Genomic DNA, 24222 nt, shown 5'->3' on the forward strand with positions numbered 1-24222 from the left:
TTTTTTTTTTTTTTAAAATAAGACTTCTCTGGTACTATGTCCAGGCTGAGAAGAGTCTAAAGTCTCTGGTGACTAACCTTTGTTCTGCCTGGAGTAGGAGGATGGCTTCACAATTTCATATCCTGCTTTTAGGCAAATAGGGAGAGCGCAGAGGTGTTTGTTTGTTTTTAATCTATTTTTTTCTCAATTGTCTTCAGCTCGAAATACTTATGCTAAAGATGGCATATTCTGCTACCCTTCATTTGCGAGTTACAACCCAGCCTCTATCATCATCATTAGAACTTCTGACCCTGGGGAACATGGGCAATAGTCTGAACTCTTTTATGTCTTCCCTTAGGAAGAGATGGAGGCCCAGCCATGCCTCTGACATCTAGACACAACTGTTGCTTCATTTCTCCTATTCTCAGAGGTGATGCCATAGGACCTCAACAAATATCAATAAGCATTAATTTTTTTTTTTTCCTTGAGGCACAGCACAATCTTGGCTTACTGCAACCGCTGCCTCCCAGGCTCAAGCAATTCTCCTCCGTCAGTCTCCCGAGTAGCTGGGATTACAGGCGCCTGCCACCATGCCTGGCTAATTTTTGTATTTTTAGTAAAGACGGGGGTTTCACCATGTTGGCCAGGCTGGTCTTGAACTCCTGACCTCAAGTGATCCCCGTGCCTCAGCTTCCTGTAGTGCTAGGATTACAGGCGTGAGCCACCACACCTGGCCATCAATTTTTATATCAACTCTAAATTATAACATTTAGCAATTTTGTGACTTTTTATGGTCATCACTAATGTTGTTTATGTTTTAGTTGTAGTCCTGTCATTACCCACTCAGGTATGGTAATTTGGTCTTTTTCAAAATGAAGTTAAGGTCTATTTGATCTTCTCTGAATCATAATGAGAACTACCAACAGTCATTTCAGCAATAACTATTTACTGAGATTTTAAAATATTTCAAGGTAACTGGTCCTAGCAGACTGGAAAATACCAACTTCTTTTCCAGAACTGAATCCCCCTTCCAAGTTCAGTTTTACTCATAATTCCCTTTTCATTTGAAGCATCTCATTGTAAGCCATTCTTAACCCTTCTCTCACACTTTGCTTGGCTATTTCTCAGGTAGAACTCAGTAAGTCTGGTAGCCTCCAGGACTGCTGCTTAGATTATTAAACAACACGTCAGTGGTTGGAAGAGTCAACGTTATTTTGATTTTCCTGTTTGGTTTGGTTTGGTTTTAAATGCAGTTGGCGGATAATTGCAGCTTTCTTTCATTCCCCACATGAGTTCAAATGGCAGCAAACAAATGAGGAACACGCAGACCTTCTGACCTGTGGGTACCACTACTCATCACCTGAAGACCCTTGGAAATCAAAGCCCTGACCCATTAAAGACGGATAGAGACAGCAATGTATGATCATTGCTATTATCTTGCTTTGCCCCAGTCCAGGTTAACCATCTGTGGTATTTTTAGTTTCTAAGTCCATATATTCAACATAAATCAATTATATATCCACTAAAATCCCAGCACTATTCTAAGTACTAAGGAAGTGACAGCGAAGAAAACAGACCAAACGTCTGCCCTTATGGGATTTATATTATTTTCTCTGTGCTGGTTAAACCAAGGAGCTTCTGCTCTTTTCCTTAGTCATCTGGGAGAGGCAGAAACAAAGGAGAATATTGATAAACCTGGAAATAGGGCCGGAGAGTATCAGAGAAGGAAGCCTTTGGGAAGGTAAAGATGTGGCAGCCAGTAGTGCCATTGTAAAAGGATACAACTCCGGCCTCATAGTCCAGAAAAACTCCCACAAGCAGGGGATGCTCATGCAGATGAAGGGAAGTTGGGGGAGAAGTAAGTGCTACATAGCCTTTCTTTCTGCACAGCCTGAGGGTCCAGAATCCAGACTGAGGCTCTTGCTTCATGCCAGTGCCCCTCTGCACATTTTCCATACAAACTCCTAAATCCCACCCGGTTCCTTCGCCAACATCCACTTCAAAGTAGCGTCTCCCTGAGGTGAAGCCTTCAGAACCCAAGACACAAGGGAAGGCAGTAAATCTCCTGGAAGATATGTTCTGATTCTCCTGGGTGTATCCACGAGTCACTTGTCTCCGATCCTCAGAGAGAATTAGTTCATGATGAGCTGTATCTGGATCCAGAGTCACATTCACTGCAAAACAAAACAAAACAAACAAACAAAAATACTTTTGTTGGTGTGAAGAACGCAAGTTATTTTAGTTTATTTTTTATTTTTTTGAGACGGAGTGTTGCTCTGTCACCCAAGCTGGAGTATACTGGCACTATCTCAACTCACTGTAACCTCCACCTCCCAGATTCAGGCAATTCTCCTGCCTCAGCCATCTGAGTAGCTGGGACTACAGGTGTGCACCACCACAACTGGCTAATTTTTTAAAATTTTCTGTAGAAATGGGGTTTCGCCATGTTGACCAGGCTGGTCTCAAACTCCTGACCTCAAGTGATCCACCCGCCTCAGCCTCCCAAAGTGCTGGGATTACACAGGTGTGAGCCACCATGCCCAGCCACAAGTTATTTTCAATAAAACCAGCCTGTGTTCAAACCCAAGTATTGTTTCTTATAAACTGTGTGAGCTTAGGCAAATCATTTAACTCTCTGAGCCTCAGTTTGTTAACTATAAAGTGGAAATTACCATAGTTGTTGCAGAGAATGGTGGGTAGGATTGAACAAGCTTATGTTTGCTTAATGCTTGGTAAAATTCCTGGTACATGGTAAGCACCTAGTAAGTGGTAGTTGTTGGGGTGATTGGACCCGACACCAGGCCGTGGGGGCTACAAAGTCCGGCAAGGTCAAAGGTATGAGAAAAGACAAGCTAAGAGTGCATACAGTGGGTCCAGCAGGCCAGCGCTAGATTGGAGGCTATGAAGGCCCTGAGCTCTGGGAGTCCACACTATTTATTGGGGATCAAACAAAGAAGCAGGTGGTGAGGATGTGAGGGTAAACAGGTGAGGGCATGAGGACATGGGGGTAGAAAGGTAGTGGTGCATTAAGTGTAGCTGTGATGGTTTAGCATTTTCTTTGACACGTATAGAATATGGTCTGCTGCTTGAGATAATGGAGGACATGTTTATGAGTAAGAAGCAAGGAACCAACAAGTCTGTGCACATTCCAGAGGCTATGAGGGGTTTTATGCTCTGAGCCCTGGGTTCCATCCAAGCCACAAGGGGTTTTAGGCCCTGGGCTTAGATTTGTGGTGCGGCAGGGCAGCCTTCCACCTTTTGGCACAGAGTTTGGTGTTCCAAAGGCCACGAGGGGTTCTGGACCCTGGATCCCAGACACCTTCCAAGACTCTTTTACATTATGACAGAGAACCAGTCCTACCTCAGCTCTTCTAGCAACATGCAGTAATAATGATATCGACATCATCTTCGTCTTAGTTATTCAGGGATGCCAAGGTACAGAACTAACCAGTTAATATGGTTACCATCCTGTCCAAAGTTCTTCTCCCATGCAGGACTTCCAGGAATCATGAAACAGTTAAGCAGAAAGATACCTTTTCCTTTCTCTACTGAATAACCACCAACATTGGGAATCAGAGAAGGAAAATGACTCAGCTAATGTCTTAGCTTGTTATTGGAAGACCCAGGTCTCATGACACACACCTAGTCCCATGACTTTTAATTGTAAGCTCTTCTCTTTCCCCTCAGATAATGTTCCATAAGCATTAGTATGAGATAATAATACACTGAGGACCAATATACATGAAAAATATCAGACTAGAATCAAACAAGACAGAAAAAAACTCTGATAACCTAAAGTGAGATACTGGACAGTATGCAGTTTTAAAAATAAAAAATGGTAATAGGATATTCTAACAAGAGAGTTAAGAAACCACCGTGCTACTGAGTTAAATATTGCTCAGTTGGTCTGTGACAATTAAGGAATTCAAGTATTCAGAAACATCTCCTGTGCTGGATGCTCTGTTTGTTCTTCCAAATCATTCCCTCACTTTTCCCTGTCGTGCTCTGTGCCCGGGAAGGCTGACGTGGACACATTAACCAGGCTTTCTGCCCTCTGGCTTCTGCTTGGTTCAGCCAATGGGAAGCACCAGAGGAGACCATAGGGCACAAAGCAGCAGCCTTGGGAGTATTCAGTACCCCAGTCCCATGCCACTGGCTATGATTTGGAGGGTCTGCATTCCTCTGCCTCTGGGCATGCTCTTGTATAGTTACAGCTCCCTACACCTGCCACTTGAGGCCCAGAGGAGGTGATGGTTCTCTAACTGTTCCTAGCTCGATGGCTCTCTAACTGTTCCTAGCTCTGGGTGCTTCCTGTTCCTTGTGGATTTCCCAACTCCTCACCTTTGTAAATACCCTCTTTTTCAAACTCTATTCAGTCAGCTCTTAATCAGCCTGACTCACAGAAGTTTGGGGTTTCAATTCATATTACCTGAATGACCCAGGAAAACCCATGTTGAGAAATTAAAATGTTTACAGGGTGGTAATACCACTTAAGAGAAAAAATATCGATTGGATTTTTAAAATTCCACCTATCTATTGGTGTGACACATAAACAAAAACATATAGAAAGATTGGAAGTTAAAAGATAGATAATATAGTCATATACTGTTGTAGTTATGTAAGTATATCAAAAGATACTAAGTCAGAGCATTATTAAGAATGGAAGGAGGGCCGGGTGTGGTGGCTCACGCCTGTAATCCCAGCACTTTGGGAGGCCAAGGCAGGAGGATCACTTGAAGCCAGGAGTTCAAGACCAGCCTGCCCAACATGGTGAAACTCTGGCTCTACTAAAAATACAACAATTAGCTGCGCATTGTGGCACATGCCTGTAATCCCAGCTACTTGGAAGGCTGAAGCACAAGAATCACCTGAACCGGGGAGGCAGAGGTTGCAGTGAGCTGAGATTTCGCCACTACACTACAGCCTGGGTGACAGAGCAATATTCTGTCTCAAAAAAAAAAAAGGGAAGAATGAAAGGAGTCACCTAAAAAAGATAACACAATTCTAAACGTGAATGCACTAGTAATATAGTGCATTCATGCTTAAAATTGTGTTAATATACAAAGCAAAAACTGTAGAATTATAGGAGAAATTGAAAAATCTACAATCATCATCGGATATTTTAACATTCTTCTTTCCATAATTGATAGATCAGGCAGATCAAAAGAAAAAATTAAGGGAAGATATGGAAGGTCTGAACAATCTAAGAAGCCCAATCTCATAGTCAATACATAAAGCTCAGTAATTGTTTAATAATAGTAAGCAGAGAATATGCAGTTTTCTCAGGTACAGATAGAACATGTGCTGAGTAAATAATAGTCAAAAAACAGTCTGAACAAATTTCAATAAATCTGTATTACACAGATCATTTTCTCTAGTCTCAATATAAGATTATAAACCAATAATAAAAAGACAACTAAAAAGATTCTAAATATTAGGAAATGTAAACTACTAATAAATCATTAGAAGACATATAGAATGGAACAATAATGTTATTGTTGTTGACATATAGAATGGAAAATGTTATTTATAAAAATATACAATGGAGCTAAAGCAGAATTTTAAGGAAAATTTGTAGGCTTTAAATGCTTATCTTAGAAAAATTAAAAAACTGAACATTAATGAGCTAAGCATCTAATTTAAATGTTCAGAAGAACATAGAAAACCCAAATATAATTTTTTAAAAAGAAAAAATAGATACTAAACAATGTAACAGTGAAGTTAAAACCAGAATGCAATAAAGAGGAAAAAAAAAAAAAAGTAGCATCTTTAAAAAAAAGTAAATAAAATAGACGTACCTCTAATGAGATTTATCAAAGTAAGAAGGCACAAATGGAATGAATACAGAAAATTTTTAAATGCTACAGAACTTTATAATAAATCTTATGCTACTAATAAAATTGAAAGCATTGACAAAATTAATACTTCCTAGAAAAAATATTTCTGAGTAAAACTTGTTCAAAAAACAAAGAAAACATGGGCAGACCTAACATTAAAGAAATGAAATCACTACTTTAAATTTTACCAGCAGATAATAAAACATGCATCTTTATCAAGCAAAAATGGATTTTGTCAGTTTTATAGGAAATTTAGAAGTCAAGGCATGAGTAATGACAATCTCATACCAAATCCTCCAAAGAATAAAAAATTATGGCACCAGCTTATAGGCAGATATAGAACTCCTGCACAAAATAATATAAATAATAACAAATCAAATTTTATATATGCATCTATACATATTATATGTATATGTATTATATATGTTAACATATACATATATATGTATAGCATATGTTCTACATATTATATATGTATAGTATATGTATTTTACAATATATAAATGAAAACTGAATGTTTAATATATTCATTTATATTGTCATATATGACATATATAATACGTTACATCAAAAACATGTACAATAATCAGGCCAGGCACAGTGGCTTATGCCTGTAATCCCAGCATATTGGGAGGCTGAGGTGGGTGAATCACTTGAGTCCAAGAGTTTGAGACCAGCCTAGTCAATATGGCCAAACTCCATCTCTACAAAAAATATGAAAAATTATCCTGGCATTGTGGTGCACACCTATAGTCCCAGCTACTCAGGAGGCTGAGGTGGGAGGATCACTTGAGCCCGGGAGGTGGAGGTTGCAGTGAGTCGAGATTACACCGCTACACTCCATCCTGGGTGGCAAAGGGAGACCCTGTCTCAAAAAAAAACTAAAAATTAGCCAGGTTTTGTGGCCTGTGCCTGTGGTCCCAGCAACTGGGGAGGCTGAGGTGGGAAGATCACTTTAGCCCAGGTGGTCGAGCCGTGATCGCACCACTGTACCACTTGGCTTGGACAACACAGTGACAGCCTGTCTTGAAAAAAAAAGGAAAAAGAACATATATATATATATATATATAAAAACACACACACATACAGTAATCTATATATATATATTATATGTACAAATCAATGCTTGACTTTTTATATATAATATATATTACATATTATTAGATATATAGTATTCATTCTCTATAGAAAGATAGATAGATACAGATATAGACATAGTATCCTCTCTCTATCTATATTAGAGAGAGGATACTATATATATATCTATAGTATATAGAGACTTGCTGTCTCAAAAAAATTTAAAAATCAGCCAGATATGGTGGCCCATGCCTATAGTCCCAGTTACTGGGGAGGCTGAAATGAGAGGATCGCCATTGATCCTCTCATTGGTTGAGCCATAATCGCACTGCTGCACCACTCAGGTTGGGAGATGGAGCGAGAGCTGAGGTGGGAGGATATAGATATAAACATACAAATAAATATATATAGAGAGAATACTATATGTGTGTGTGTATATATATATTATGAAGACACTGGTGGGATGATTTCATTACCAATTGGACCAAAAATCCAGGTGTGGAGTCAACATGCGATGTTGTTGTTGACTGAGCTGGCAGAGCACTGGTCATAGTTACGGGAAAAGAAGGTCTCCAATGAAACATACTTAATAAAATATATGAACTTGCTTTCCACGTAGAGAGTTCTGGTGTGTATGTAGCCTCCTCTCACTAACCTAGCAATTGTCTTCATCATCATTATAATGCTATCAAAGCATAGATGACAGCTAAATTTTTTTGTCTTTTTCTTCTTCTTCCTCTTCCTCCCCCTCCTCCACCTCCTTCTTTTCCTCCTCCTCCTTCATCTCCTTTTTTTTTTTGAGATGGAGTCTCACTCTGTCACTCAAGCTAGAGTCCAGTGGCACAATCTCAGCTCACTGCAACCTCTGCCTTCTGGGTTCAAGCAATTCTGCCTAAGCCTCCTGAGTAGCTGGGACTACAGGTACACACCACCACACCTGGCTAATTTTTGTGTTTTTAGTAGAGATGGGGTTTCACTATGTTGACCAGGCTGGTCTCGAACCCCTGCCCTCAAGTGATCCTCCCACCTCGGCCTCCCAATGTGCTGGGATTACAGGCGTGAGCAACTATACCTGGCCCCCTCCTTTAAGAGACAGGGTCTAGCTCTGTTGCCCAGGCCGGGTACAGTGGTGTGATCATAGCTTACCGCAGCCTTGAACTCCTGGGCTCAGGAGATCCTCCTGCCCTAGTCTCCCCAGTAGATGGAACTACAGGTATAACACATGGGGCTAATAAAATTAATTAGGTGATAAAATTCACTGCCCACTGATGACTAAGCTCTTTGGAAACAGAAGACACAGACTTTGAAGGAAAATGTGTCTACTTAATTTTGAAACCCTATTTATCATAAAACAGGATGAAAATGCAAAATGCCATTCACATGCCAGAAGACATCAGCCATAATAAGTTCCCATAAATCAATAAGGAAAATAACCCCATAAAAATTATTAAACCACAGTAAATCATGGGTAAATCACAGAAGCCTGAAGGGCTAATGGACAAAAAGAATCTCAGTCTCACTACTGAAATCAGAAAAGCACAAATTAAGTACACAATTAGGTACCCTTTTAAATCTGTAAGACTATCAAAATCATAAATTATATAAGTAAAGACTCAGGGAGTTTTGGAGGAGTGAGAGCTCTTATATTGCTGGTGGGGTAGAATTGGAACAATTTCAAGATCTGTAGTATCTGGTAAAATTATGATGTGCATCCCCCACACCAGCATGTCACTCCAAGGTATCTCCCTGGAGGAAACATTCACAGGACACAAAGAAGCATGGATAAGAATGTTCACAGTAGTATTGTTTGCAACAGCAACAACAAAAAAACCCAACTCTACACACAGCCTCAATGCCCAGTCCACAAGGCAGTGGATTAAATACACTTCAGGCTGGAGATGGTGGTTTGTGCCTGTAATCCCAACACTTCGGGAGGCTGAGGTGAGAGGATTGCTTGAGCCTGGGAGTTCAAGACCAGCCTGGACAAAATAAAGAGATATTGTTTCTACAAAAAGAAAAAAAAAAATTAAAATTAGCCAGATGTGGTGGTGCTTGCCTGTGGTCCCTGCCTGTTGTCCCAGCTACTGGGGAAGCTGATGTGGGAAGATTGCTTAAGCCCAGGAATTTAAGGCTGCAGGGAGCCATGATGGGGCCATTGCACTCCAGCCTGGGAGACAGAGTAAGAACCTGTCTAAAAGAGATAAGTAAATAACACTTTGTATTTTCTGCCACATTGCAGAATGGTAAGAGAGTGCTTTCTAGACTCTAGACTCTTTCTACGCCTACCTTCTAGTTATGAGATCCTACAACACTCACTTAACCTCTCTCTGTCATATTTCCTTATCTATAAAGCAAAAATGCCCCATATAGAGAGGACTGTGATATAATAAAACAAAAACCAAGAAAAGTAAAGCTTTTCTAATCTGTTACAGACTAAAAAAGTGTTCAGTATATGTGGGTCATTATTCCTGGTGCTGGTAGGAGTTATGTTACAACTTTGAGTCAAGTAATATGGTACCATATATTAAGATTAACAACAACCTCAGCAATCCCGGTTTGGGGTATGTTCCCAAAAGAAATGAAAGTACCAGGATAAAAGGGTGCATGGACTAGAAAGTTTTTGTAGCAACGTTGTAATAACTAAGTTCTAGAAACAGCCTGAAGCTCCATCAGTAGGGATATGGTTACATATATTTATTATATACTTATGGAATATTAGACATAAAAAAGTAATGAGTAACATAGAAGAGACAGATTATATGTATTACATGTTTGTACAAACTTAGGGAAAGATATAGGTTACCCTACCTAGAGAAGTCAGATTGGAGAGGGGTGGGAGAAACCTTGAACTTTCTGTTTATATTCTTTATATTGTTTGACTGATTAAAATTTATTTGTTGCATCTGCTTGAAGGCAATGTAAAATAAAATAAACATACATTTAAAAATAAAAATAAAATTTATTCATATCACTTTTGTAATAAGAGAAATTTTAGGCCAGGTGCAGTGGCTCACACTTGTAATCCTAGCACTTTGGGAGGCTGAGGTGGGCAGATCACGTGAGGTCAGGAGTTCAAGACCAGCCTAGCCAACATTGTGAAACCTCATCTCTACTAAAAATACAAAAATCAGCCAGGGGTGGTGGTACGTACCTGTAATCCCAGCTACCCTGGAGGCTGAGGCACTGGAACCCGGGAGGCAGAGGCTGCAGTGAGCTGAGACTGTGCCACTGCAAGCCAGCCTGGGCAACAGAGCGAGACTCCATCTCAAAAAAAATTTTAAAAAAAGAAAAATTTTAATAAACATTGTTTAAGAGGGGAGAAATATTTAGTTAAAAGATAAGCCCATTTAAGAAATAGTTTCACTTGACCCGGAAGGTGGAGCTTGCAGTGAGCCGAGATCACGCCTCTGCACTCCAGTCTGGGCGACAGAGTGAGACTCTGTCTCAAAAAAAAAAAAAAAAAAGAGTTTCACTTGAACCGTATTATTATTCCTTCTGTAAAAGATGAGAGTAGGCAAATTAACTCAGTGAAATCCCAGCAAAACTTACACAAAGTCTTGTTCTTCCTTCCTGTCATCTGTATAGGATGAAATACAGAGTGCTTTTGGGTTTTGTTGTTGTTTGTTGTTGTGTATTTGAGGGGAACACAGGTCTATAATTCCTTATCTGAAATCCCTGGAACAAAATGGGCTTTGCAATTCAAATTAGTTTAGAAGTTATAAAGGCAAAAAAAAAAAAATGCATATACTCTAAATTTCAACCCCATCAGGGCCTAAGGCAGAGCCTTGTAATCAAATTCATCAATATATCTGCAGCAAAACATTTATTCAAATTAAGTGGGATAAATAAAGACTTTTAAATAGTCTCATCTCAGTGCAGTTCAGGGTTGGCCACTGTGGAAGACAGACTCAAGGGTGGCCTTCTATGATTGCTGCCTCTTAGTGTTCACACTCTCATAAAATTCCTTGTCTTTGAGTGTGAGAAGGGCTTATGAATTGCTTTTGACCAATAGGATATGGCAAAGATGATGGAATATAATTTCTAAGATTACATTTCATTATGACTCCATCTTGCTATCAGATTTTCTCTAAAGAGTCTGTCTCCTGAGCTCTCTCTGAAGAAATAACTGGCCATGTTAGACGCCCGTGTGCAAAGAGCTGCGGGGTGGCCTGTAGAAGCTGAGGGCAACCTCCAGCCAATAGCCAGAAATAACCAGGGCCCAAAATCCTGCAATCATCAGGAAAGAAATTCTGCCTGCTACCTCAGTGAGCTTGGAAGTAGATTCTTCCTCAGCCTAGCCTCCAGGTAAGAACACAGCGTGACCAGTATCTTAACTGCAGCCTTGTCAGACCCTAAGCAGTGGGCCCAACTAAGCTGTGCCCAGATTCCTGAACCACAAAAATTGAGATAATATATGGGTGTTGTATTAAGGTTCTAAATTATGGTAATTTGTTTGTACTAACAGATAACTAATATAACCACCAAATAATTTCAGGTTAGGCCACATTTTTGCAGCCCAATGAATCATGATAAAACTTTCCATTTTCAGGGATTTTTTGATTTTGTACTTATGAATACAAATTTGTGAAATTATGGTCAGTACTGATTTAAAAAAATCAAGGGAGCAGGAAACTCAGTAAATGGTTCTAACATTTCAGAATCTGTAAATTGGTTGTAACATTTATCATCTGTGTTATCTAAGTCAAGTTCCTAAAATATGTGAATGATAGGCTGTCATACTCACCTACCTTTCTTGCATTGCTCTAAGAGTTGACTGATCTATTAATAAGAAACACTATGATCAGATCTAATACCAGGATGTGGTATTATGATCATCTATCAGTTACGGTGCTAAGCACTTTGTACATGTTGATGCATTTAATTTTGATGACAACTCAATGAAGTGGGGGCTGTTAATATTTTCATTTTTCAGAGGGGAAAACCAAGTCACTTGGAGTAACATGGGTAATAAGTGAAAGAATAAGAATTTGAAAGGTTCGTGCAGATAACCAGAATGCAATGCTCACTCACATCTAAGCAGTGAATCATACTAACTAGAGAAGGTATGAAGGCGCTACTGAAATTAACTAAACAACCTCTCTGGCTGTGAGCCTGCTGAGGGACAGGTGGTAAACTTGGTTACTGCATAAGGCCCCTTCCATCCACAGTATTTAGGAATTCTTTAGTGCACATACCTCGATGACTGCTTAACATTTTCTTCACATCAAAGTAAAGCTCAGAAACGTTGCACATAGTATGAAGTTCCAAGGAGACGGCCTCTGATGTTTCCAGTTTCACAGCCCAACTCCTAGAACAACCAGAGGCCAGAGATTTCTTCAGAGGTGCATTCCATCCAGTTCTATATACACACGCCCCTCCCCTCCTGCATTCATACAGGACTTACCTGCTCAAAGTGTCATTCACATTCTATAACGAAACAAAAAGAAAAGGTGAGCATGGGAACATCAGTATTTCATGGGGCTTGTCATGCAGGGCTATTCTTCTTTGCTTTTCCCAAAGAAGTAAAGAGAGTTACCCTGGTCTTAGATATTGATGGATACCCAAATAGAGTAATTCCCACAAGTCTTAGATGTTGATGGATACCCAGATGGAATAATTCCTACCAGCTTCTCGGAGATTCAGCATGGCAGGATGTTTATCAACATTGGCATCTATTCTCATCCTTGCTGAAGCATGAGGGCCAGGAGCTTTGTCCATGCTCCCTCTGTCAAGACTAGCTTTTGGTGATCGGATTTCCTTCACAGTGAGCCCAGATTAGAGAACACATATCATAAAGGTCCTTAGCGATGAATCTGTGCACAGCCCTGAGACTGGGCCACTAAGATGGTGGCAACAGGTATCACACAGTGGTAAAGCAATCATGCTATACACTCAACCTTACAGTATAGTCACCAATCCTGTTAGTTAGAACCAGAATTAATGGCTCCAGATGTTTATCTTCATACAGATAGAGCTGTAGATTGTACCATAACAGCTCTGGAGCAAGGGTTCTACAAGCAAATCAGGGAACAGGTTATCACTCATTTTGGCTGCCCCACTTCATCACCCATCAGTCACCTAGCAGAGTATTTCAGGAGAGAGTTGACAGCCAGGTTCTGTGCACATGGGCCAAGGAGACAAACAGTGGTGGATGTTATCCCATGGTTCCATTTGGCCAAGCTATGTTCCCTCAGAAGTTTATTTTTCTAATTGACATAAAGGTACCCCATAGATTAGTGAAGGCTAGCCTGATGGCACTGATGTATATCTAAAAGAAACATTACTCTATCTTCCCATGCTTCATTATCATTCTCCTTTAATAGCACAATAACATACCTTTTTTCCCTACTCCAAATAAACAGCCTCACCTGCAGCAATTTTTGGGCTGAGCCCTGACATTTTTCCTCCAGTTCCTGAATATGGCTCTTGAGTTCATTGCTCTTCAGCCCCAGACCAACCTCATAGTCCCTCAGTCTACTCAGAGTCTGTTGTTCTTCTTTCTCCAGTCTCCAGAGATAAGACTTCTCTTCCTCATGTAGGAAACACTGGAGATTCTTAAAGTCAGACTGGATTTTTTGTCTCTGAATCTGTACCTTCTCCTAGAGTCAAGAAAGTATGGTCAAAAGGTGGAAATAAACCAAATGTCCATCTATGGATGAATGGATAAACAACAATGAAAGTCTGACACACGCTACTACATGATAAGCTTTGAAGACGTTCAAGCAAAATAAGCCAGAAACAAAAGGGCAAATATTGTAAGACTTTGCTTATACAAGGTATATAGAATAGTTAAGTTCATAAAGACAGGAAGTAAAATAGTGGTTACAAGGTGTTGACAAGATGGAAAAACGAGTTATTGTTTAATGGGTAGTGAGTTTCAGTTTAGAAGATGAAAGATGAAACTGAGCTGCAGTTTGGAAATGGGAATGGTGATAGTTGCACAACAATGTAACAATGTAAAAGCACTTAATTCCACTGAACTGTATACTTAAAAGTGGTTAAATGCTTAAGTGTTATATATATTTTCACACACACACACACACACACAATCAGCCACTGGGACATTATTTTCTCATGAGTCACTGAAGCTGGAAGAATGTCCCCAGTTTCCTGCTGCAGGGTCATATGTGGGAGGCAGGCACTCAGACGTGGAAGAGGTTGTCTCAGATTCCTTATAGTCACCCAATTAATTTCCTTATTCCTCAGCCAAGACACAGGAGAAAGCTGGGTTAGGAGTGCTAGATAACTTAATTATGAAACTAGGGCCAAGTTCAAACACTTTATCAGTTACAAGGATAAAAATAAATTTTTACTTGTGATTTAAGAAGTTAGGTTTCTGAGTCTGAGTGATTTTCTTGAAGTAAAAGCTTATAATGAACATTACCAAGACTGGATTTTAAGACAACCAGGCTGGTAAGAGGGTCCATAATTCTTGGCAGGGGGAGCTCTGAGTTTGGCAGGTATTTATTATGGTTAACTGAGAAATATTTTTCTACTACCCTAGGGTCATCTTAAGCATTCCTATGTGTAAGACTGACAGAAATCAAGTGAAAGTCTCATCTGAGGAGATGTAAAGTTGCAATTTCCATTAATGCTGTCTAAATTAATGCAGTGGGAGTATGTATTCAGAGCAACTTGAATCTATGTTCTCGGACTGCAGTCTTCAAACATGGCCCAAATAAACTCTCTACTTATCTTAAAAATATAAAAATTAAAAAATAAAAATAAATCCACACAGTGTTTCGATGACTACGATGTAGAAGAAGGGTCTTTGACTTAGGATGAGGTGGAATTTTTGTGTAGGAGACAGGTACAGCTTTAACTCTTGTATAGACGGGTTTTCATATATGTTAGTTACAATCAAGTTCTTCCCCATTGCCCAAGATCCTAGAAATGAGGGAACTAAGAGTGTACTCAGGAGCTCAAGAGCAACATCCACAAACAAAGATCAGGGTAGAAGTTAGAAAGGACCCCTGAAAGAGGGAAAATCGGTAATCAGCTTTGTGGGATTTTACTGCAAGCTAGTGAATTATATAAATATAAAGGTTGGTGCAAAAGTAATTGTGGTTTTTGCCTTTACTTTAATGGCAAAAACTGTAATTACTTTTGCATGAACCTAAATATTTTCATGAAAGAATGTGGCTCTGATAATGTGGAGGTTGGTCAGCCATGGAAATAGTCTGAGAGACGCTGCAGTTTGTAGTTGCAAGTGTGTAGGTTGTTGCATTACTTATGATGTACTTATAAATCAAGTATAGGCCGGGTGCAATGGCTCACACCTGTAATCCCAGCACTTTGGGAGGCTGAGGTGGGTGAATCACGAGGTCAGGAGATCGAGACTATCCTGGCCAACATGGTGGAACCCTGTCTCTACTAAAATACAAAAAATTAGCCAGGCATGGTAGCGCATGCCTGTAATCCCAGCTACTCAGGGGGCTGAGGCAGGGGAGTTGCTTGAACCTGGGAGGTGGAGGTTGCAGTGAGCTGAGATCGCACCACTGCACTCCAGCAAGACTCCATCTCAAAAAATAATAATAATTAAAAAAGAAAGAAAGAAAGTATATTTCCTTCATCAGCCTCATGAGCTTGAGTAGTATGAATTTCAGTCTGGAGTGATCCTGTTTTCTAAGTGTCCACAAAGGTTGGTTTCTGTACCTGTACAGTTGAGAGCCAGATGCTCCGCTGTGGTAGAAGTGCCAGGGTAATGAGTTGAGGCCTGTAAACCAGGTTTATTTTGAGGTATTTAAAGTTTGAGACCCAGCCAATGCTTTTTCTAGGTAAATAGGCATACCAATTCTGCTTCTTCTGACTGGAGTATCAGGAATCCCAGCCAACTACGGTTTAAAGATGGAAGGGGTTGGCACTAAATTCTCATGGATGTAAACCTGGAGTCAGGGGCATAAATACAAATAATGGTTTCTCCCTTGGGTTTCATTTTTTTGATCTGGTTTAGTGAGAATAAATCATCATTGTGATTTTCCTCAATCATCCCCTATGCCTAAGCTCTAGAATGGAAAATAGCTTGAGATCAATGAAGTCAGATTCTTACTTTCCATTTAGTTATTCGTATTGCTGTGGACAGCCTCTGTTCCGTACATCTGTCTTCAAGTTGCCTCAATTTTGTCACAGCTTTCTGGAGCTTTTCCTGAAGGAAAAATTTGATCAGTGAAGGCTATTCAATTTGACTCTTCATTAGGGACCTAGGGGGAATCCCAGTTTTCTAAGATATATTTGAATAATAGTGAATATTTATTGAGTCCTCCTTGTTTTTTGCTAGAGAGCATGCTAAAGACTATATGTGCAGGAACATACTGATCCCCTTGGCAACCCTGAATAGTTGGTAGGATTTTAAACATCATTTCTGTGCTGTAGAAAATGAGACTAAGAAAGGGGTAAAATAACTTGCCCAAAGGGCTATGGCTGCCAGCTGGTGGAGCATTGCACCCTCATCTGCTGACCCAGAGCCTGAGCTACACCCTCCACTAGAGTCCTGCCAGGAAAAAGTTATATATAGAACAAGGTAATCATCATCTAAAAGATTTTGTAAAATAACATGCTGAACCAAGCAAAACCAATACCAGTGTTTGGCACACATGAAATTTTGTGTCTTATGAGTCATGAAAAATCAGGATGCCAAGTGATTTGAAGCTGACCCAAATTGCTAATTGTAATCAATGCTAAAAGAATTGTCTCCTGTCCTCTCTAAACCCAACAAGTCTACTCATTAATTCTCGAGCATTCTCAGGAAAGGGCTCTATGTAACTGTTTTAGCAAAAGATGACATTGTCCTTGCTATATGCCAAGTGCTATTATATGCATTCTATATTTTAATGTCCTCAAAGCTTATAACCACCTCCTGTGTGTGTGTTTTAGGGAGGGAGGACACTGCTATTATCCCCATTTACAGATGGGGAAACCAAGGTGTCAAGACATTAAATAACGTGCCCAAAATTGCCCATCTACTAAGTGACCAAACTCAATTTCAACATAAGCAGCCTCCTTTTCTTACTACTTGGTGGAAAAGTAATTCAAATTGGAATATCATCATTGCAGTTATTAGCTGTTCCATGGAGTTTAAGGAAGAGCTGCCATGAGCTGAGTAGGGCTCAGGATTGACATGTCCTTAGAAGGACTTAGAGCCTTCATACAAGACCACCTCTGTCTCATGGAGGACAGAATAAGGAGCCTGACACAGGGGGCAACATTTTCCTCAAATCTAGGCAGGACAGAAAAGGAAAAAGGACATCAGGACTATGCCCATTCCTCCATGCTGCCAACAGCAAAGTCCCTCCTTCCTTAATATGCTTTCTGGCAAGAAGCCTGGATGGTACACAAAACCTCTCCCTCTGCTTCACCTTCCACAACCAAGCATTTCCAAATCTTTTACTCTTCTTCCTGAATCTTGCTTAAAATCTGCCCTCTCCTCCCTTTCTTATATGGATAGTTTGAATTTTACTCCTTGATACTCCTTTTATTATAGACATGCCAGAGTAGCTGGGCACTGTGGTTCATGCCTCTAATCCCAGCATTTTGGGAGGCTGAGATGGGAGGGAGACCAGGGGTTTGAGGCCAGTATAAGCAAGAAATCCAGACCATGTCTGTACAAAAAATAAAAAAATTATCCGGGTATAGTGGTGCATTCCTGTAGTCCTAGCTACTTGGGAGGCTGAGGTGGGAGGATTGCTTGAGCCCCAGGAGGTTGAGGCTGCAGTGAGCCGAGACTGCACCACTGCACTCCAACCTGGGACACAGAGCAAGACCCTATCTCAAAAAAAAAAAAAAGTATAGGTACCAGAGTGATATTTTCAATGTCACTGACCCTTCATTCCCCAAATGAAAATCCCCCAATAGGTGTTCAATTTTTACGTGTCCTTCAAGAGTTACTTCTGAGATGAACCACTCCCTACCCTAAATGTCCCTCCCCACCACCAAAACCAGAGACCTCCAGGCAGACATTTTTGATGGTTTATCTTCTTTACTAGACTGTAGATACCTAAAAGGTAATGGGTCTTTCTTCCCTGTTTGCAGGCCCTACTGCATGGTTTTACATATTGTGGTTTTTCAAATGATATTCATAGTGTGAAGCAAGAAAAAATGTGGGTGTTTGGTTTGAGAACAACCTGTTCTAAAGCAAGGAGAAATTCATCATAACACAGATGGATAGAGATGAGTCCAACCATCCCATTGAAGGTCAAAACGGACAGTCTAGATAATTTAGCAAGAAATCATCATAAACTATTTTTCAGAAGAATGACATGATGAAAGCTGTATTTCCAAACCATAATATTAGGTTTCAGGCTAAATCATCTCAGCTCCTGGGAGCAGGATAAGATTTGGTACTTACCAAGGCCCCCTGACCCACACACTCACCTTGTAGCCCTGGCATACATCTTCAACAAGAGCTGTGGTGTGCCCTTTGTGCTGTGGTGCCCGCTCACAGCGCCAGCAGATGAGCTGCCCCTCGTCTTCGCAGAAGAGGTGGAGCTGCTCTCCGTGTTCCTCACATGACATCTCTTGATCCATCTCTTTGAGGGCTTCAATGAGGCTTCCCAGCTGCTTGTTCGGTCGGAGGCTATCCATGTGAAATGGAGCCCGACACTGGGGACAGCAGAACGTCTCCTGCCTCAGTCGCTTTTGGCTTGGGTTTTTAAAGAAGTCCGTTATACACAAGTGGCAGTAGCTGTGTCCACAGTTGATGCTTACTGGGTTCGTCATCAGGCTCAGGCAGATGGAGCAGGTGGCTTCCTCCATCATCTTCTTGGTGCTGGTGGTTGAGGCCATAGCTTTTATTGAAAAGCTCCAATATTGGCTCTAGAGATGGAGATGAAGCAGCCAGAATTTTTACCATGATGAAAATACACCTCACCTGCACCTCTATGTGATGAGCTGGCTGCTACTGACTTCCATAGGTCTTGAAGGTTTTCCTTCCAACCCCTATTATCTCATTTTGTATTGAAGAAAAGAGGACTTAAAAGGAAGAAGCTGAGGCTGAGTTTGTTTGGGCCACGATTGAGAACTGCAACCCAGATGCAGAGTTTCAAGTTGTTCTCGTTAGCAAGCAGTTGCAAGTGGTTATTTAAAGGAAAAAAAAAAGCAGTTTTAAAGCCGTTTTTAAAATTGTTTACCAAGAATTTACATTAAAATAGCATAAGCTTTTGATTGGCTATACATTGTTCTTTTTATTACAAATCTCAGGAACATGTAGGTAATAGATGAGGCAGCCAGTTAGGAACAAAATGCTTTTAAACATGGGGTCTTAACTGAAGACCCATACTCCTGTCTCACTGGTCCTGATAAATTTTGCATACCTCACATAGCTCAGACTGCTCTAAACTATTTTTCTTTTCTCAGTCTTCTAATTTTTTTTTTTTTTTTTCTAATGAGCCAGAGTCTCACTCTGTCGCTCAGACTGGAGTGCAGTGGTGTGATCTCGGCTCACTGTAACCTCCGCCTCCCGGGTTGAAGTGATTCTCCTGCCTCAGCCTCCCGAACAGCTGGGTCTACAGTGGTGTGCCACTACGCCCAGCTAATTTTTGTATTTTTTAGTAGAGACGGGGTTTCACCATGTTGGTTGGCCAGGATGGTCTCGATCTCTTGAGCTTGTGATCCACCTGCCTCAGTCTCCCAAAGTGCCGAGATTACAGGAATGAGCCACTGCACCCGGGCTCTTTTTCTTTTCTTATGAGACAAGTTCTCGCTCTCTTGCAGTGCAGTGGCATGACCACCGCTCACTGCAGCCTCGACCTCCTGGGTTCAAGCAATCCTCCTGCCTCACCCTGGCAGAGTGGCTGGGACTACAGGCATGTGCCACCATGTCCAGCTAAAGTCTTCTCTCCAGAAAGAAGAAATGCATTAGAATTTAGAGGACGCATAAACGTCTAGCTGTGTAGCTAATACAGTAGCCACTATCATGAATGGGAATTTAAATTTAACTTAATAAAAATTAAAATGAAAAAATTTAGTTTTTCTGTTCCACTTGCCACATTTTGATTGCTTAATAGTTGCATGTGACTAGTGGCTACATAACAGCCTCAATATACAACATTCCGTTATCACAGAAAGTTACCTTGGACCAAGTGCTGGGAGAAACAATGCAGGCTTCCTCACAAAAGCTGTAAAAGAGAGAACTCAGGGAGTGTGAAACTCTTTCCTATTCTAGTCAACTTCAAGAATAATTGGTACCAGGCCGGCACGGTGGCTCACACCTGTAATCCCAGCACTTTGGGAAGCCAAGGCAGGCGGATCACCTGAGATCAGGAGTTTGAGACCAGCCTGACCAACATGGCAAAACCTCATCTCTACTAAAAATACAAAAAGTTAGCTGGGCATGGTGGTGCACACCTGTAATCCCAGTTGCTCAGGAGGCTGAGGAAGGAGAATCACTTGAGCTCTGGAGTGGGAGGTTGCAGTGAGCCCAGATTACACCACTGCACTCCAGCCTGGGTGAAAGGACAAGAATCTGTCTTAAAATAAAAAAGAATAATTGGTACCAGAATTACTCTTTGTAATTGGTAGTAACACTCATGCAATTGGGTGATCTGTGACAGATCCCACTGAAGGAGTATGGGGAGCTTCACCCCAATATATGACTCCCTGGTGTAATGAGTATTTTGAATTAAAGGCCCTTAGAGATCAGCAGATGCTGGAAGAGACTTTTCCCCTATCTACATAAAGGCCAGTCAGACTAGACAAAAAGAACACTTGTTTTTCCTTCCAACCCCTGTTATCACATTTTGTACTGAAGAAAATAGGACTAAGAATGTAACCAGACCTAATCAGACACTTTCACAAAATAATGTCTGTCTCTCAGGCTCATTCATTTTCCAAAGAGAACCATTTACAAGTTAAACTCTGTTCCTCCATTCATTCATTCATCCTCCTGAATATTCATTTATTATCCCTAATAATCATTTACTGCCCCTCAACAGAATTACCTATATTCTCCTGATATCACCCTTCCCCTCTGAAATAAGGCTATATAAGTATTGTATTTATAGATATATAAATATTTAAGGCTATATACTTATATAAGGCTATATAAGTATTTGTATTTATACATATATAAATATGTATACATATATAAATATTATTTATACATATATAAATATATTTTTACATATTTTATACTTATATATTTATACATATATAAAAATAACATTTTTATATTATATACATACATATTTATACTTATGTATTTATACATAAGTATTTATAAATATTTGTACATAAGTATTTAGAATACATAAGTATTTATAAATAATTTAGAATACATAAGTATTTATAAATAAGACTATATAAGTATCTACGCCCATTGGAAGAGGGGGTAATCACTCTGTGATTCTAGCCCATGTACATGTTAATAAATTTGTATGCCTTTTCTCCAATTAGCCTTCCTTTTGTGAGTTGATTTTTCAGTGAACTTTCAGAAGGCAAAGAGGAAGTGTTCCCTTGGCTTCTACACCATCATGACGATCAAATTTGACTCCACCTCGATCCCCCCCACTCCCCACAAAGAACAAAAACCAACACTGGTTAATAAGGTCGGTTGTTTTTGGTTTTTTGGGTTTTTTTGTTTGTTTGTTTGTTTGTTTGTTTTGCTTTTAGGAGCAGAGGTATAATAGGCAAAAGAAAGAGAAAGGAGAATAGTGAATACCTCTCTCTCCTGCAGAGAGAGAGGGGTGCCTAAGTGGGACTTCCCTCGTTAATAAGATCTTTCTAGAGACCCAACCAGGAAGGTAATGGAAGCAATCAAGGCAACCAGAACAACCAGAAGAACTAGTTTATCCTTTTTGTGCCCTCTCCCTAAACTGAGGGAATAAGAATTGGAAAGAAGGCTGCAGAGCAGAGGGTTTGGTCCTAAGGAGCAGTTATTTCTATGGGATCAGAGCTCCTGTAGAACTGGGGAGTTCACTACTAATATCTCTTCTCCAGGACAGGACCTATCTCAAGAGATATGTTCAGAGTGATTGCAACATAAAGAGTTTGCAGACCCAAGGAGGTAGGGAAGACAGAAAGAAAACGGGGGAGGCCAGGGATAGGCAACAGAGGGGTGGCCAGGAGCAAAAAAGCCTGCCTCTTCTGAGAACCTAGCTGGGCTCTCCCTGTACCCCCCATCTCTCCCCCTGCCCGTCCCCACACCCCTACTCCTGAGAGCTGCTCTAGGACAGGGCAGAGTCAGGAGGAAGTTTGAAGAGTAATTCTTCTTTTAAATGACAGTGCCTAGAATAAAAAACAGTAATTTAATTACAGTTACCGGGTAGGCTGATTTCCTGTCACAACCAGATCAGTTTCTTGAAGCCACACAGAATTTCTTCTGATGACGTGTATTCCTTGGCGGGCTACTATACACCAGGCCCCTCTCTGCTAAGGTCACTGCGCTCCTGGGGAGAAGGGGCTCCCCTGCTTCCAAGGCTCCAGGGTTCCTGTCCTGGGCCCCACTCACCTAAGTTCTGAATCTTCTGAGATTTGGTGTAAAGTCTGGTGAAAGAAAGAGCAGGAAAGAAGCGAGAGCTGTAAAACAAAGAAAGTCCTGACCATTTTCAGAGTTGGAGTGGCCCTGCTGTCAGGAAATATATTCCCCACCCCACCTGCCACCAGTACACACTCACATATCCACTGAGAAAACCTTAGCCTGGACCTTTTCCATAACCTTCACTGCTCAGACACTTACATATTCGCTGCTGGTCCCCTCTGTAGCTGCCACTTCCTGGGTCAGGAAGTTAACTCAGACTGGATTAAACTGAGAAGTGAAACTACTGTGGGAGGCGGGGCTAATAAGATTTAGGAGAAAACTAGGGACGTTACTCATATCATTTGCACTCAGCCTCTCCGATAAAGGAGGGGAAACGTAGGGAAAAAAAATCCTTCTTTTACAGCAATAAAAAGAAGGAACCAATTAATAACCCAGTAAACTATCATGTGACCCCAACACAGAGTACCTAAAAACAGGAAGCCTGCAGAGGATCAGTTCACAGACTCTGATTTGAGATCTTTCTACTTTTGCCACCAACTCCCTTGGGAGTCCTTAAGCCTTCCTAGCTGATGTTACTTTTTTGCTATTTCTGGGTTGCTTGTGGTTCTATAACTGCTCTGAAGGGTGTGGTGGAAAAAGGGGTGGTAACAGCAGTAGGACTCACTGGCATCACAAAATTCATCTGAGTCAGCTTTCTATTCTTCTCTGTCCCGTTCTGTGTCTTGTTTTTCTCCTTACTGTCCTTCTGCAGGACTCAGATCTTCTTCAATAGCCGGGGTCAGCCAGGACAGAAAATGGGAGTCACTAATGGCCCAGCAGTGAGTGCCCCCAGCTTAGAGCTGTGTGGGATCCCTGGGACAATCACTCTGCTTTGTGCTCTGGGGAGAAAAGGCTATGGGGTCCAGGGCCAAGTCCTTAATGACTCAGCTCCAGCTTCTCCACTTCAAAATGAAAGGAAAAGTACTATCACTACCCAAGTTAGAATTATTATTTCATGGGGAAAAAAGATGGATTACTATCTTACAATAAGAGCTTGTCACATTTATAAGTCTCAGGTGTAAGAGGCATTTATGATAAGAACATAGTAAATGCTGGCCTAAGTAGATGCGGCTCCTCTAATAAGAGGAGCTCAGGACACAGGTGGGAGGAGAAATTAAACTTGAATTCTGGGCGCCACTGGCCTATCTGGGCCCCTGGCCTGTCTGCTGACCCTGATAGCCAAGGGAACATGGAGTTTGGCCCACCTGCAATCCCTCTGGTCCAACTACTCAAAATAAAGGCAAGATTGGAAAACATGTTCCTTTCTTCCTATACCAAGCAGAAGACGCTTCAGCACTGCACCCTCCTGGATGCTCACAGAGCCATCTGTCATTTTGCCACCTACGATTCATCATGTCCTGGCATGATAGTAGCAGACCCCATGCATAGCATGGGACATTCTACTCCTGAGGCAACCAGCACACACAAAGAGGAGAAAGAATGAGCCCCTGAATCCTTGGTCCCACAATGAGTCCTTGCAGATATCTATGACTTTCATTGCTGTGGATGTGACTCTGTACCCAGGCATGGCTCATTCCAGATCTGTCCTATTGTCAGAGATGTTCGAACAAGAATGACTCCATTTTGAGTGGGGGCTGGGTAAAATAAGGCTGAGACCTACTGGGCTACATTCCCAGGAGGTTAGGCATTGTAAGTCACAGGATGAAATAGGCAGTTGGTACAAGACGCAGGTCATAAAGACCTTGCTGATAAAACAGGTTGCAGTAAAGAAGCTGGTCAAAACCCACCAAAACCAAGATGGCAACAAGAGTGGCCTCTAGTTGTTCTTATTGCTCATTATACGCTAATTATAATGTG

The 24222-nt window shown here is 40.9% G+C and overlaps 1 protein-coding gene across 1 annotated transcript; it reads right to left on the bottom strand.

Annotated features, from left to right (window-relative positions):
- Positions 1 to 908: 908 nt before the first annotated feature.
- On the bottom strand, positions 909 to 22572 carry TRIM38 (tripartite motif containing 38). The gene is made up of 8 exons (XM_011966471.1): positions 22502 to 22572; positions 22147 to 22370; positions 18264 to 18704; positions 15943 to 16038; positions 13262 to 13492; positions 12298 to 12320; positions 12089 to 12201; positions 909 to 2153 (listed from the first exon to the last, which is right to left on the bottom strand). The coding sequence occupies exons 3-8, from the start codon at positions 18672 to 18674 to the stop codon at positions 1630 to 1632; spliced, it is 1398 nt and encodes a 465-aa protein (XP_011821861.1). The 5' UTR covers positions 18675 to 18704; positions 22147 to 22370; positions 22502 to 22572; the 3' UTR covers positions 909 to 1629.
- Between the last annotated feature and the right edge of the window lie 1650 nt (positions 22573 to 24222).

The sequence above is a fragment of the Mandrillus leucophaeus genome, unplaced genomic scaffold, assembly GCF_000951045.1.
Source record: "Mandrillus leucophaeus isolate KB7577 unplaced genomic scaffold, Mleu.le_1.0 Scaffold760, whole genome shotgun sequence".
Classification (NCBI taxonomy): domain Eukaryota; kingdom Metazoa; phylum Chordata; class Mammalia; order Primates; family Cercopithecidae; genus Mandrillus; species Mandrillus leucophaeus.